The sequence below is a fragment of the Schistocerca piceifrons genome, chromosome 7, assembly GCF_021461385.2.
Source record: "Schistocerca piceifrons isolate TAMUIC-IGC-003096 chromosome 7, iqSchPice1.1, whole genome shotgun sequence".
Taxonomy (NCBI): Eukaryota; Metazoa; Arthropoda; class Insecta; order Orthoptera; family Acrididae; genus Schistocerca; species Schistocerca piceifrons.
Window position 1 is genome coordinate 19,883,848 of NC_060144.1, and position 12,653 is coordinate 19,896,500.

At 43.4% G+C, this 12,653-nt stretch overlaps 1 protein-coding gene across 1 annotated transcript in view; it reads left to right on the top strand.

The window, feature by feature from the left end:
• Positions 1-12,653, top strand: part of LOC124805057 (myrosinase 1-like) — a 59,027-nt gene that overhangs the window by 12,259 nt on the left and 34,115 nt on the right. Inside the window, exon 4 of the mRNA XM_047265479.1 lies at positions 9,870-9,992. Coding sequence (XP_047121435.1) covers positions 9,870-9,992 — 123 coding nt within the window. The remainder of the gene's footprint in view (positions 1-9,869; positions 9,993-12,653) is intronic.

Consider the following 12,653-nt stretch of genomic DNA (forward strand, 5'->3'; position numbering starts at 1 on the left):
ACGAATTTATCGCAGGATGAAAGAGGTGTACGGAGAGTAGTATCTCGCATGATGCACAATATTTCGGTGGTGTCAGCCTTATGAAGCGAGATTTGTAAACACAGAGGACACGCCATGCCCTGGGCAGGCACACGTTGTCACCACTGGTGGCGCAGTTTCGGCTGTGGAAGAACTCAAACTGACGAAATGTCGGATCACCACACGTAACATTCCTGTTGCACTGTCTACAAGCAGAGGAACTGTGCGGTACATAATCCACGAGAAGTTTGGTTATGGCAAAGGCTGTGCACATGGGTCCACAAGTATATTTCAGAGAATCAAAGGATTGTGACAGTGGATGTTTACCTGGCCCATGTGTTGATATACCTCGAACAAGGAACGGATTTCGTTGCTCAGACTATGACATTTGATGAAACGTTGTGTCAAACATTTCGACCATGTTGCCAAACGAATGAGCATGGAATGGCGGCATCCCCTGCTCCCCTCATTCAAAAAATGCCCACCCTGCCTCCAAGGCGAGAAAAAATATGCTTAGTTTCTTCTTGGACGAAGAAGGTTGTCTACTCATCCACTGGCGACCACGAGGTGCAAAAGTTAATGCTGAGCAGTATCGCACCGTGTTGCTGAGGTTAAACAACAAGCTTAGGGGCAAGCTCTCGAATGAGATATCACATCTCCAGGACAACGATAGGCCACATGTGGCCAAGAAGACCTCTACTTCCTTCAAAAATTCCGATGGGAGTTCCTGGAGCATCCACCTTACAGCGTCGATACCTCCCCCTGTTGCTCGCTTATCAATCTCTGAAATGTCTGAGGTTCATCTGTGGCAAGGAAGTACACGACACCGTGGAAAATTGGATTCGTCAGCAACCCGACGGTTTCCACATGAAGTGTAACTGTAACACTGTTCTTAAAAATTTCTGTACATTCTGTATATATAAATTTCGGCACACCTTATACGAGTAACTAGAGGAGAGACCGAGAAAAACTTTCTGCTGGTGGACCATTCGGCTCTCTAAATACCCGATGAGCGGAAGGATACTGGCACGCTCTAGTCAGGCGCACGTGACTGCCGCTGCAAAGCAATGCGTGAAACGATCGCCTCTTGGCCGGTGCTACGTTTTGGTTGTGCCGTTTACGCCTGGCGAGCAGGCAGCCCTGCAGATACAGCTGTGCTGCGGAACGCCGCAGTGCCCCTTGGATACAGTAATATATTACGCTAAGAGACGACGATTTTCCCGTATATTATCAAGTAATATGGAAAATAAGAAAACAATTAGCTGCGTTAATGTCTAGGGTGTATCATATTCAATAGGAAAACTGACATGGGTACAAGCATACAGTTACAGAAGGAAAAACTTCCCGTAAGTGTGAATCAGCAAACGAGAGACTACTCTCGTATCGAAGGTAGCGGCATTCAGTTCCCGTACGATATTATGAATGTGATATTTCTAAGGAAGCTTCTCATCTGTCTCCAGTCCTACGAGTTAGAGAATACGAGTTTCCTCATTACATGATCAATAAGTGTCAACAAAATTTCAGATTTATGAGTGTTCTATGGCAGAAACTGAATGCGGTCTGCTTTGTCCCATTTGATACTCTGTCCTCTACAAGCGATCAGATGATAGACAAAGTTTTCGGTCGTTTATAGCTGCTGATAACTGATACAAAGCAAGCAAAGCTGTTGACCTGCATAAAAAATCTTGTGGCACACCACTGCCCCCCTTTACACTATTATATCCTTAATTACCCGTAAATTTTTTATCTCAATTAATAATGAAGAAACAGTATTTCTTAAGAATACGACGACGTACGTTTTCAAAGGCTTTCAAGAATTGTTAAAAACTGGAGTAATATGACGCTTTACTTGGGTGTCGGAATGAAACGCTTACACAATGTAGCTCTCGAAATTTCTGCGTCTAGCCTTGTACAGCGCATCTTTAAAACGTTGTTATTCCTAATAGCGTCATTTCATCTCAAATGACCCAGCATTTAAATGAGATCATCACTCGACCCTCTCCTAGTTGGAGGAAATTTTTACGGGATTATAGATATGAGTCTTACATAAAGCCATGCCAAATTAAAGCTCGCTAAGTAGTATGACGAGGCCACAAGTTATGCTTTCTTTTGTAAGGGCCAGTTGTTCCATATAGTGGCAGATGTGAATAAATCACCAGGTTCGCTTGTCTGTTTCTCATGATCTAAGGGGCTTCCACGCTGAAACTCGTTGATTCTGATCTTTCTTTTTGGGGGGGGGGGGTGTACAACACCATAGTTGCAGAATATGTGCCCAGTGTAATGAAGATTTATTACAATTTGCCGTCAACATACCTCATAAATCTTGACATCACAAATTTGTATCATGTTTTGGCAGCTCGTTTCTTATGATGGAATGAGTTTCTGTTGCCGATCTTTTCCTGATTTCCCGCCAGAGAGCGTGACATAAGGTTGTGTAATTGATGTGATTGCTCAATTAAAACAAGTTTACCATCGGTTTAAAAACTTATTCATTAATTTTTTCCGATTTTCAAAAGTCTAAAACAGTAATCAGCACAATATAGTCTAATTATATACTGCAACATCTAACATGAATACATGTCGAGGTTGGGTAACATTTATCTACCCGTTTTAGTATTAGCTTATAAACCTGCAGGCAGAATAATATAGAAAGACCAAGGAACAGTTGGAAACATAATACGAAGAGATTTAACATGTTTAAAGGCTAGTCTATCAAGTTCAGAAGAAGGAGGGCATTTTACCAGTGGATCCTTGATGCTTACACATTATTAATCCTTTCTTCTGCGGTATATAATTTGTAACCATATATGGTCAGTTTCTTTATTGAGTATAATACTTATTTTCTGCGCGATTCTGATTTATACTGGTAGCGGTAATGTTTGTTCTCTGTAAAGCATGCAGCAGAATGCTGGAACTTTCTGTGGCGTTGTTGAGATACGCTGTTATGTAAGTTCGTGAAGCTTTTCAACTACAATTATTATAGATGCTGAAATGGTGTGTTGTTACTAACGCTTTCGTTTAGTTAAGAGAAACTGGCCGGCCGCTGTGGTCATGCGGTTCTAGGCGCTACAGTCTGGAACCGCGCAACCGCTACGGTCGCAGGTTCGAATCCTGCCTCGGGCACGGATGTGTGTGATGTCCTTAGGTTAGTTAGGTTTAAGTAGTTCTAAGTTCTAGGGGACTGATGACCTAAGATGTTGAGTCCCATAGTGCTCAGAGCCATTTGAACCATTTTTTTGAGAAACTGACTGATCTATTACGTTCATACTGTGTTAGGGCGGTGTAGTGTATGTTACAGAGTAGAAGCAACAGGCCATACAATTCTTCTTTCTTCGAATAGGAAAGCAAATATATGATAGATCCCTTTGTAAAGATGTACAAATATGTTGTTACTCTCGCTTCCCACGCCCGGGTTCCCGGGTTCGATTCCCGGCGGGGTCACGGATTTTCTCTGCCTCGTGATGACTGGGTGTTGTGTGATGTCCTTAGGTTAGTTAGGTTTAAGTAGTTCTAAGTTCTAGGGGACTGATTACCATAGATGTTAAGTCCCATAGTGCTCAGAGCCATTTGAACTTTTTTTTTTTTTTTGGGGAAACTGACTGATCTATTACGTTCATACTGTGTTAGGGCGGTGTAGTGTATGTTACAGAGTAGAAGCAACAGGCCATACAATTCTTCTTTCTTCGAATAGGAAAGCAAATATATGATAGATCCCTTTGTAAAGATGTACAAATGATGTTGTTACTCTCGCTTCCCACGCCCGGGTTCCCGGGTTCGATTCCCGGCGGGGTCACGGATTTTCTCTGCCTCGTGATGACTGGGTGTTGTGTGATGTCCTTAGGTTAGTTAGGTTTAAGTAGTTCTAAGTTCTAGGGGACTGATGACCATAGATGTTAAGTCCCATAGCGCTCAGAGCCATTTGAACCATTTTTGATGTGGTTACATCATAATCGAAAACGTACATAGTATGGCTACTATTCAGTAGTCCTTATTTATAAATATGTAGAAATAATGTCATTGCACCATAATCAGAAACATACATGGAGTGACGATCTAGAAATCAGGATGGTTAAAATCATGACAATTGTAATTCACGGACAGAAGTAATCACACGTTATAGTGACTGTATTTTTACTCTGTGACGTTGATTGGTTACGAATTGTTTTGCACCTGGAATACAAATAAAGGGATTGAGTGCGCCAGTTGCAAGAACATAATCAGATTGTCGCAGACATTTATTTCGACAAACGAAAGTGCTTTGGGCCAAAAGTAGACAAACCTAACAAATTTCTGTTAGAAAATACCTGACCTCTTTCCATTGCTAATGATCAATACATAAGAACTAAAGAAACTTTTGAATGATGTGTCGTCACGCGGTGTGGCCGCGCGGTTTGAGGCGTCGTATCACGGAGTGCGCGGCCTCTCCCGCCGGAGGTTCGAGTCCTCCCTCGGGCATGGGTGTGTGTCTTGTTCTTAGCATAGGTTAATTTAAGTAGTGTGTAAGTCTAGGGACCGATGACCTAAGCAGTTTGGTACCTTAGGAATTTACACACATTTGAACATTTTGAATGATGTGTCACTGCCAGGTAACATAGCGCGATGAAACTTGGACCACACATAGAAAGAACTGTCATAGTATAACTGAAAGAAATGCGCAGTACGACGAACACAAATAACACTTTTATTCAAAGATGATAACCACACTGAAGTCATCCCGATTCATAGTGGTGTCCTGGACACTACGAAAGGTGGGCCTTGGTTCCTAAACGCCATGTGATCACCTGGGACTGCAATGCATTCTGCGCAGACATGCTGGCCGCAAGCTTGGTGAGGAGTTTTTGTACCAGGGCGTTCCATTCCTCTATCAGCGTGGTTGACAACAGCGAGGCCGTTATTTGCTTACGTGGAGGTTCTGCGATACATCTGCACAAAGCATCCCACACGTGCTCACGAGTGAACGAGCAAGCCAGTCCATTCACTGAATACCGTCTCGTTCCAAAGAGATCCTCCACAGCATTGTTCGATGCGGTCGGGGTTTTCACTCATAAAAGTGAAGCCAGGGCCGAACGCACACCTGAAAAGACGTGCACAACAGTGTCGTAGCAGCGTTAACCGCTAAGTGTCCCGCGTTCAACGGTTTCGACATCAGTACGCCCATGTAACACTATGCCTCTCCTTACCATAACACCTGCACCAGCAAAACGATCATTTTCGACAATGACTGTGTAAGAGTGTGGGGGGTTTCGTTATTGCCTATTCTTGAATTGAGAACAACTGTGTGAGGTGAAATGACAAGTTTAATTTCGCAATATTTCTCACCAAATTACAGCTTTTCACACAGTTTTCAACTCGCCAACATAAAAACAGCGCAATGGATAATGCACCTTGCCAACATCAAAAAGTGAAATAAGTTTATACACAACAATGTTAAGTATTAACTCTCTGAAAGAGCATTAATCTTAAGCACAATATTAGGAAAGTTTAATTCGAAGTTTCTTTACATTAATCCTCAGCACAATAATATGAATGTTTAATTAGACGTTTCTTTACAAAATCGCTCCTACACATATGTTATGATGTTGGTCAGAACTACGAAAATCGTCCGATTCCGGTTCGAAGTTCGGTACTACTTAGGATGACAATCAAGTCTACGGTGGATGGTTAGTCAAGTGACAAATTTGAGCGCAAGGCTACCCAAGGCCGCTCGAGTTTACAGTGGACGCAAGCTGGTGAACCAACAACGTTTACGCCTTTGCACGCGGTATTTACCTTAAGCTGCGACGTGCTGCTGTCTGCAAGGCCGCTCTCTCCCACTGAAATTCCTATAAAACTAACCTGGCCTTTGCTGAACTTTCCAGCAGAAACTTTCCCTATGTTTCTCGTATTGCGACAAAACATGTACTCAACCCTAGTCTTATTGTATGGCGACAAACACGCGCATGGCTGGAGCAGCGTGCATATTATAGTGCCCACTCAGTTCTCACAAGAACAGTTAACTACTTTGGCTGGTTCGTTTCTCCACATTTGGAGCTAAACGCTGCTACAGCTAATTTTAGCTGGAGTGCAGCCGCTGTGGACGCAGTGTCACACCAATTTCGTCTCTGCGTCGTACGGAGAGTTAAGCGCTCCATTCTGCACTTGACGCCAGTTCAGAGAAGAGTCCCTCACACAAAATTTCTCTCTTGTCCTCTCATGGCAGAACTGCCTCCCTCCACTTGGGTTCCTTTTTCATGTCACGGCTTTTTTCGACCAATAGGAGCGTTCCTCCCACTTTGTAGAAACACCCTCTACCAATCGCAACGTCCCTTCCATCAAACTGCGTCGAAACTTCAGTAGTTTTCTCCTTCCTAGTGAGTTTCCGCCAATCGGACGTTTTGTGCCCGTTCCAGATGCCTAAAGTACATTGACCTTTCTGTGTGTCGCACTCAGTGGAGGAAAATGCGTCACTTGCTTTTGTTCGCATCCCGTTGGAATTTCGAAATGCAGTTTTCTAAAGGTTCTTCTCTGCTCTTGCACTGATGCCCTCACTACAGGCAGCCCTCCAGCTTGAATCACCTGGCCCAGGGTCGCTGTAGTGGTTGCCGGCGTAACTCCCACAGCACGGCTTTGCTACGCCATTGTGAAGCTGGATTTTCATACTAAAAGTGACTAGACTCGCGTTCCCTGTTCTACCTTCCGCTCAAAGACATGCATTGTATAGGAATTGTGTGTTAATTACCGTCGATTGACTGTCACCCCTTTTTGCATTACATATTGATAGGCAAATGTTCTCATAACTGTCGATTTACGTTAGGTGTCATCTTAACCTTCTCACTGCGATTTGTAAAGGTCCCATGTAAGGTGTGAATCTGACCATTTATTCTGCCACCTTACAACTGACTTACGCTCATACGGCGAGAAATGGGAACACTTAATGCGCCAACGAATATTGTCGAACATGATCGTTTTGGTCGGCCAGGTGGTATGGTGCGGGGGCATTATGTTACACGGGCGTACTGTCCTCCAAATCTTTGAACACCGTACACTCAGGGGTCAACCTACTCCTTCCCCATATCCGTCCTTTGAGGGGTGCATTCGGTCCTGGCTCCATTTTTATGGGTGACAATGAGCGACCGCATCGAAAAGAAGGAGATCTTGGAAATGGAGGATATTCGGCAAGTGGACTGGCCTGGCGTTTCGCCGATTTAAATTTCACAAATCACGTGTGAGATGTGTTGGGGACATGAACTGCAGCACGTGCACATGCACCAGCGACCGTCCAGCAATTGCCAACCGTGGTGGTGGCGGAGTGGCACGCCCTGGTGCAACAACTCCTTACCACGGCCGTGGCCACATAGTAGCACACTGCAGGGCACGCAGTGCCATCGGTGGTGTTAAAACCATGCCACACCTTCTGTAACGTCCAGGGGACATCATGAAACGCGATGGCTTCATTGTAATATCATTATCTTTGAACAAAATTGTCGTTTCTTTACCTTTTCATCGCGTAATTATTTCAGTTACAGTACAGAAAAATATAGTAATTCCAATTCCAAAGAAAGCAGGTGCTGATAGGTATCAAAATTACCGAACTATCAGTTTAATACCTCACAGTTGCAAAATACTAACACGACTTGTCAACATAAAGATGGAAAAACTGGTAGAAATCAACCTCGGGGAAGATAAGTTTGGATTCCGGAGAAATATAGGAAGAAGGGAGGCAATACTGACCCTATGACGTCTCATAGAGGACACGTTAACGAAAGATAAACCTACGTTGATAGCATTTGTAGACTTAGAGAAAGTCTTTGAGAAGGGAGTGAGATAGGGTTGTAGCCTATCTCCGATGTTATTCAATCTGTATACTGAGCAAGCAGTAAAGGAAGCAAAAGGAAAATTTGGAGTAGGAATTAAAGTCCAGGGACAAGAAATTAAAACTTTGAGGTTTGCCGATGACATCGTAATTCCGTCAGAAACAGCAAAGGACTTGGAAGAGCAGTTGGATGGAATCGACAGTGTCTTGAAAGGAGCAATAAAACGAACATCAACAAAAGCAAAATGAGGATAATGGAATCTAGTCGAGTTAAATCAGGTGATACTGAGCGAATTAGATTAGTAAAAGACACACTTAAATTAGTAGATGATCTTTGCTATTTGGGAAGCAAAATGACTGATGATGGTCAAAGTATGGGGGGTGGATTATAAAATGTAGGCTGTAAATGGAAACAAAAGCGTTTCTGAAGGAGAGAAACTTGTTAACATCGAGTATAGATTTAACTGTCAGGAAGTCTTTTCACAAAGTGTTTGTATGGAGGGTTGCCATGTATGAAAGTGAAACATGGACAATAAGCAGTTTAGACAACAAGAGAATACAAGCTTTTTAGATGTGGTGCTACACAAGAATGCTGAAGATTATACGTGTATATGGAATTGGGGAAAACATAAATTTGTGGTACAACCTGACTAGAAGAGCGGATCGGCTGGTAGTACACATTCTGAGACATCAAGGGATCACCAGTTTAGTAATAGAGGGAAACGCGCGGAAGAGGGGGGGGGGGGCTGGGAGGGAGGCGGGGGTATCGTAGAGGTAGACCAAGAGATGAATACAGTAAGCAAATTCAAAAGGACGTAGGTTCCAGGAGTTACTCGGCGACGGAGAGGCTTGCACAGAATAGAGTAGCATGGAGAGCTGCATAAAACCAGTCTTTGGACTGGAGACGACAACAACAGCAGTACCTTCTGTACTATACTGTGACAGTTCTGTCTATGTATGGTTCAAATATCTTCAACGTATTTACTTGGCAGTGGCACATCATGCGAAAGCTACTTTCACCCTTACGGTTAGCACACCAGTGTAGAAGTAAAATAAAAAGCAGTGTGCCTATTATCGATAAGAACCTCTGAAGGTCGTTACCAGGGCCTGAAATTATGGTTGCTAGGAGAGATCTGGTAGGCGAACTTTGATGAGAGCGTTGCAGTGGAAAGTCGTTTACCTGCGATGGATGACTGCTGGCTGAGTTCTCGCTGCGGTCGACTGGCAGCGAATAGCGGCGACGGCGACCTGGGTGGGACGGGCGGCGTGGCAGCAGCCAAGTCTCGCCAAGGCCTTCGTCAACGTCCCTCCTCTGGCGTCTCCAGGAGTACTGTGCGGTCTCACAATAAAGCAGCTACTCTGCTGTTTCGAAGTCAAATTCTCCACAAGGTCGACCTCTCTCCCAGAGTTCTGCCGAGATCTCTCTGTGGGCACGGTCGGGCACCCAGGTGCTCAGCTTACGTTCTTTATCGGGCAGATCATATTGCAACAGCTTTCTTAACTGTTGAATACCACACACAGTTTTCACGGTAAGACCACACTCAACCGCCAGTAACGTTATTACTGGAAGTCATTCCCTCATTTGTCTAGTTTCATATCATCTGATAAGTATTAACATCTCGTGTCCAATGATTGCGTCCGTTTGTCATTTCTGCTTTTGAAGATCGCCTTTACACCTGTTTCTTCAGCATGCCAAAATGCGGTTTGACCCACGACACATTCGATACCTGTTCAGACATATGATAGTGGCCGTGGGAGGGCCTCTGGCTCCAAGCTGCACAGTGTTGCCTGCTTCAGTGTCAGGCTGCTGTTGTATATGGGCGATAGGCTGTCTCGTATAGCCGCAATATTACATCGTCATTCCAAAAAGCTAGTTACTGTATTATAATACACTTTTGATCATAACCAGTATTTATGTCCTAAGTAGACTAATAAACGTCGAGTTTCAGAAGTAGAGGTGTGCTTTTTACAATTAAATTTTCCATTCGATGGACCTATACTACTACTGATCTGTAGGCGCTGCTACAGGGTTCTCACCAGGACGTTATTTGGTGTGCAGGTGACGATGTACCACTGGGACCTGCCGCAGGCTCTGCAGTACATCGGAGGCTGGCCCAACCCCATCATGGCGGACTACTTCGTCGAGTACGCCAGACTGCTCTTCGACACCTACGGCGACAGGGTGAGTATGAGTTCGCCTCTTTTTTTCTACACAAAGGTGAACTCTCTTAATCTGCTCGTAAAATGATGGGTGCCTGCTTGACTTAAGTGGCATGGATACCGGAACAGTAATAAGGATATGATTGTACAGACCAATGTTATCTCGCGCCACAAGAAAGGGAGGCAACTTCGCACTGAGCCACTGCACTGAAATAATAGCCGTTGCCCTGGTTTGGTTCTGAGAGGTATCCTCAATTATTTCTTCATCCAGAGGATACGCAAGCTGTTAACACGCTAAAATAGACACGAGACTGTCTGAAGGACTTGGAAATGAAGAGGCTCTTAGTGGGTGGTAGGGAAAGGTAGCCAGTGACAAAAATAAAATTCGCAAACTCAAGCTCGGAAAATTGGTTTCCATTCTGAATACCTAAGGAAATCGCTACAGTCTCCTATTCGTCACTCAGTGCTGACATTTCTGCGGCTGTATACCACTACAGCGCCCAACTCATCCTGTATCTTTAGCCGGTAATTTTCGATGGTCAAAGTGTGTGCTATCTTGAGCGTCAGAGCACAAACGGTTGTATCTGAGCGATACCAAAACTGTGAGACGTGCGTTAGCATTAAGACATGCATGAGTATTAAGTTCAGTGATACAGTTCTATGTAAAATCGTGAGAGTATAACAGCTAATGGCAAAGTGCATACCCAACTAGTTTTGTAGAGCATCACTCCAGTGATGGCCTTGCCGCCATGTTGTGATGAGCCGTTGGGTTGTTCCCAGCTCTAGGTCAGACGAAGCTGCCTTTGCACAAACTCACGTCTCACAAAACTTGTAAGCGCCAATTAACTAGTCTGCCAATGATCATGTTATATTAATACGACCAATATGTCAACTAATACAAAAGTCCAAACTGGCATTTTCAAGCATGTTAATGGAGTTACTTGGTAAGTTGAGTATTAATTTCTGTTCCAGCGAGAACCATTTACTTATTTTCGATAGACGAAAACATTATTGCATCCTGCACAACCATTCATTCACATGATATAAGATATTTACGAGTGTGAGACGTTCTTTTGAAAGAGCCGGCCGGTGTGGCCGTGCGGTTCTAGGCGCGTCAGTCTGGAACCGCGGGACCGCTACGGTCGCAGGATCGAATCCTGCCTCGGGCATGGATGTGTGTGATGTCCTTAGGTTAGTTTGGTTTAAGTAGTTCTAAGTTCTAGGGGACTGATGACCTTAGCTGTTAAGTCCCATAGTGCTCAAAGCCATTTGAACCATTTTGAAAGAGGCGCTTTTATTCCTTCCCTCGATTCGTCTGACCACACGTCTTGGGTCTAGATTCAGAGCTGTGAATAATTCATAAATGACAGATCTGCTCTTTTTACGATAATTTCTCACTTTATTCAAAAAGTGGATATATTTGTTTCGTATATCTAAAGGTTCAAGTAGCACCTTCCCGTTATCTGATGACCTTTATCATCTGGGAAGTGTTACACAGTGTTAATTATACGAGCATTAAAACATATAAATAAAAGAGAAACAAAAAGAATAAAAAAACCTCACGTGCGTAAAGCCTAACTTGTGTGGCACGAACCGTAGTGACAAAATGCCTCCTTTAAAGACTTATCTTCTCCGATTAATCGAATTAACGTCTTTAATATCGGCACTTTCTATGTGCCACTGCTATTTATCTATTAGTCTCCTGACAAACTGTTCAGCAATGAGTAGTGATGAGAACAATCGAATTGAAACAACAGGTTCTATCTATTGTTGAGAAAGAGTCGACTCATTCAGTAGTACTTTTACATATCAGTTGGACTATTGTTCATTCGTTCATTCATTTCTTCCGAGTGAAATCAGTACGTGGAAGCAACCGAATGAAAACAGTCTGTACCGTCTGTTGTAGTTTCCCATATTGAGTGAACTATTCATACTTCATTTTCAAGTGAAACCAGTCTGCAGTCTTTCTGTTGTTTGTCTGTCCAATCTGAGCGTGATTTTCGACAGTTCGCCTCACTCGTCGATGTGAATGCTGAGCTTGTTAAAGATTAAAAGAAAATTGTCCAATGACAATAAATATTTTGTGCAAAAAAATACTTCTACAATTGATAGCATATGCTTAAAAATGATGATTAAGTCACCAAATACTTCGGCATTTACCAAAAGATAATTATCGGTGATGGTTTCAAACCAACAGGAAGAGAGAGAGAAAGAGAGAGAGAGAACTTTCATAAATTTAAATTAAAAAATTAAATGGTCATTTATTTAAACGTAAATTTACTAAATAGCACCAGTTATCAAACTTTTCAAACCAGCCAAACATTTATATTCAATTCGTATTTAAGTATAAGGGTCAGTCAAACGAGAACGAGAAAAAAGTAAGTAAACAGTTTATTATTTCAAAAGTAATAGCCGCAACTGTTAATACATTTATCCCACTGTGAGACAAGACGATCACTGTCTCCATGGTAAAATGTTTGCGGTTGCCCACGGAACCACGATCGTACCCCGGCGTGCACCTCTTCGTACGGAGCAAATCGACGGCCACGAATGTCTTTCTTCAGGGCTCTAAAAGTACAGAAATAGCTTGGGGCGGGATCGGGACTGCATGGAGGATGTGTCAGGGTTTCCCAGCGATACAGCTGCAGCCTGAAGGAACCAATCTTCGGAACACGCGAGCGGG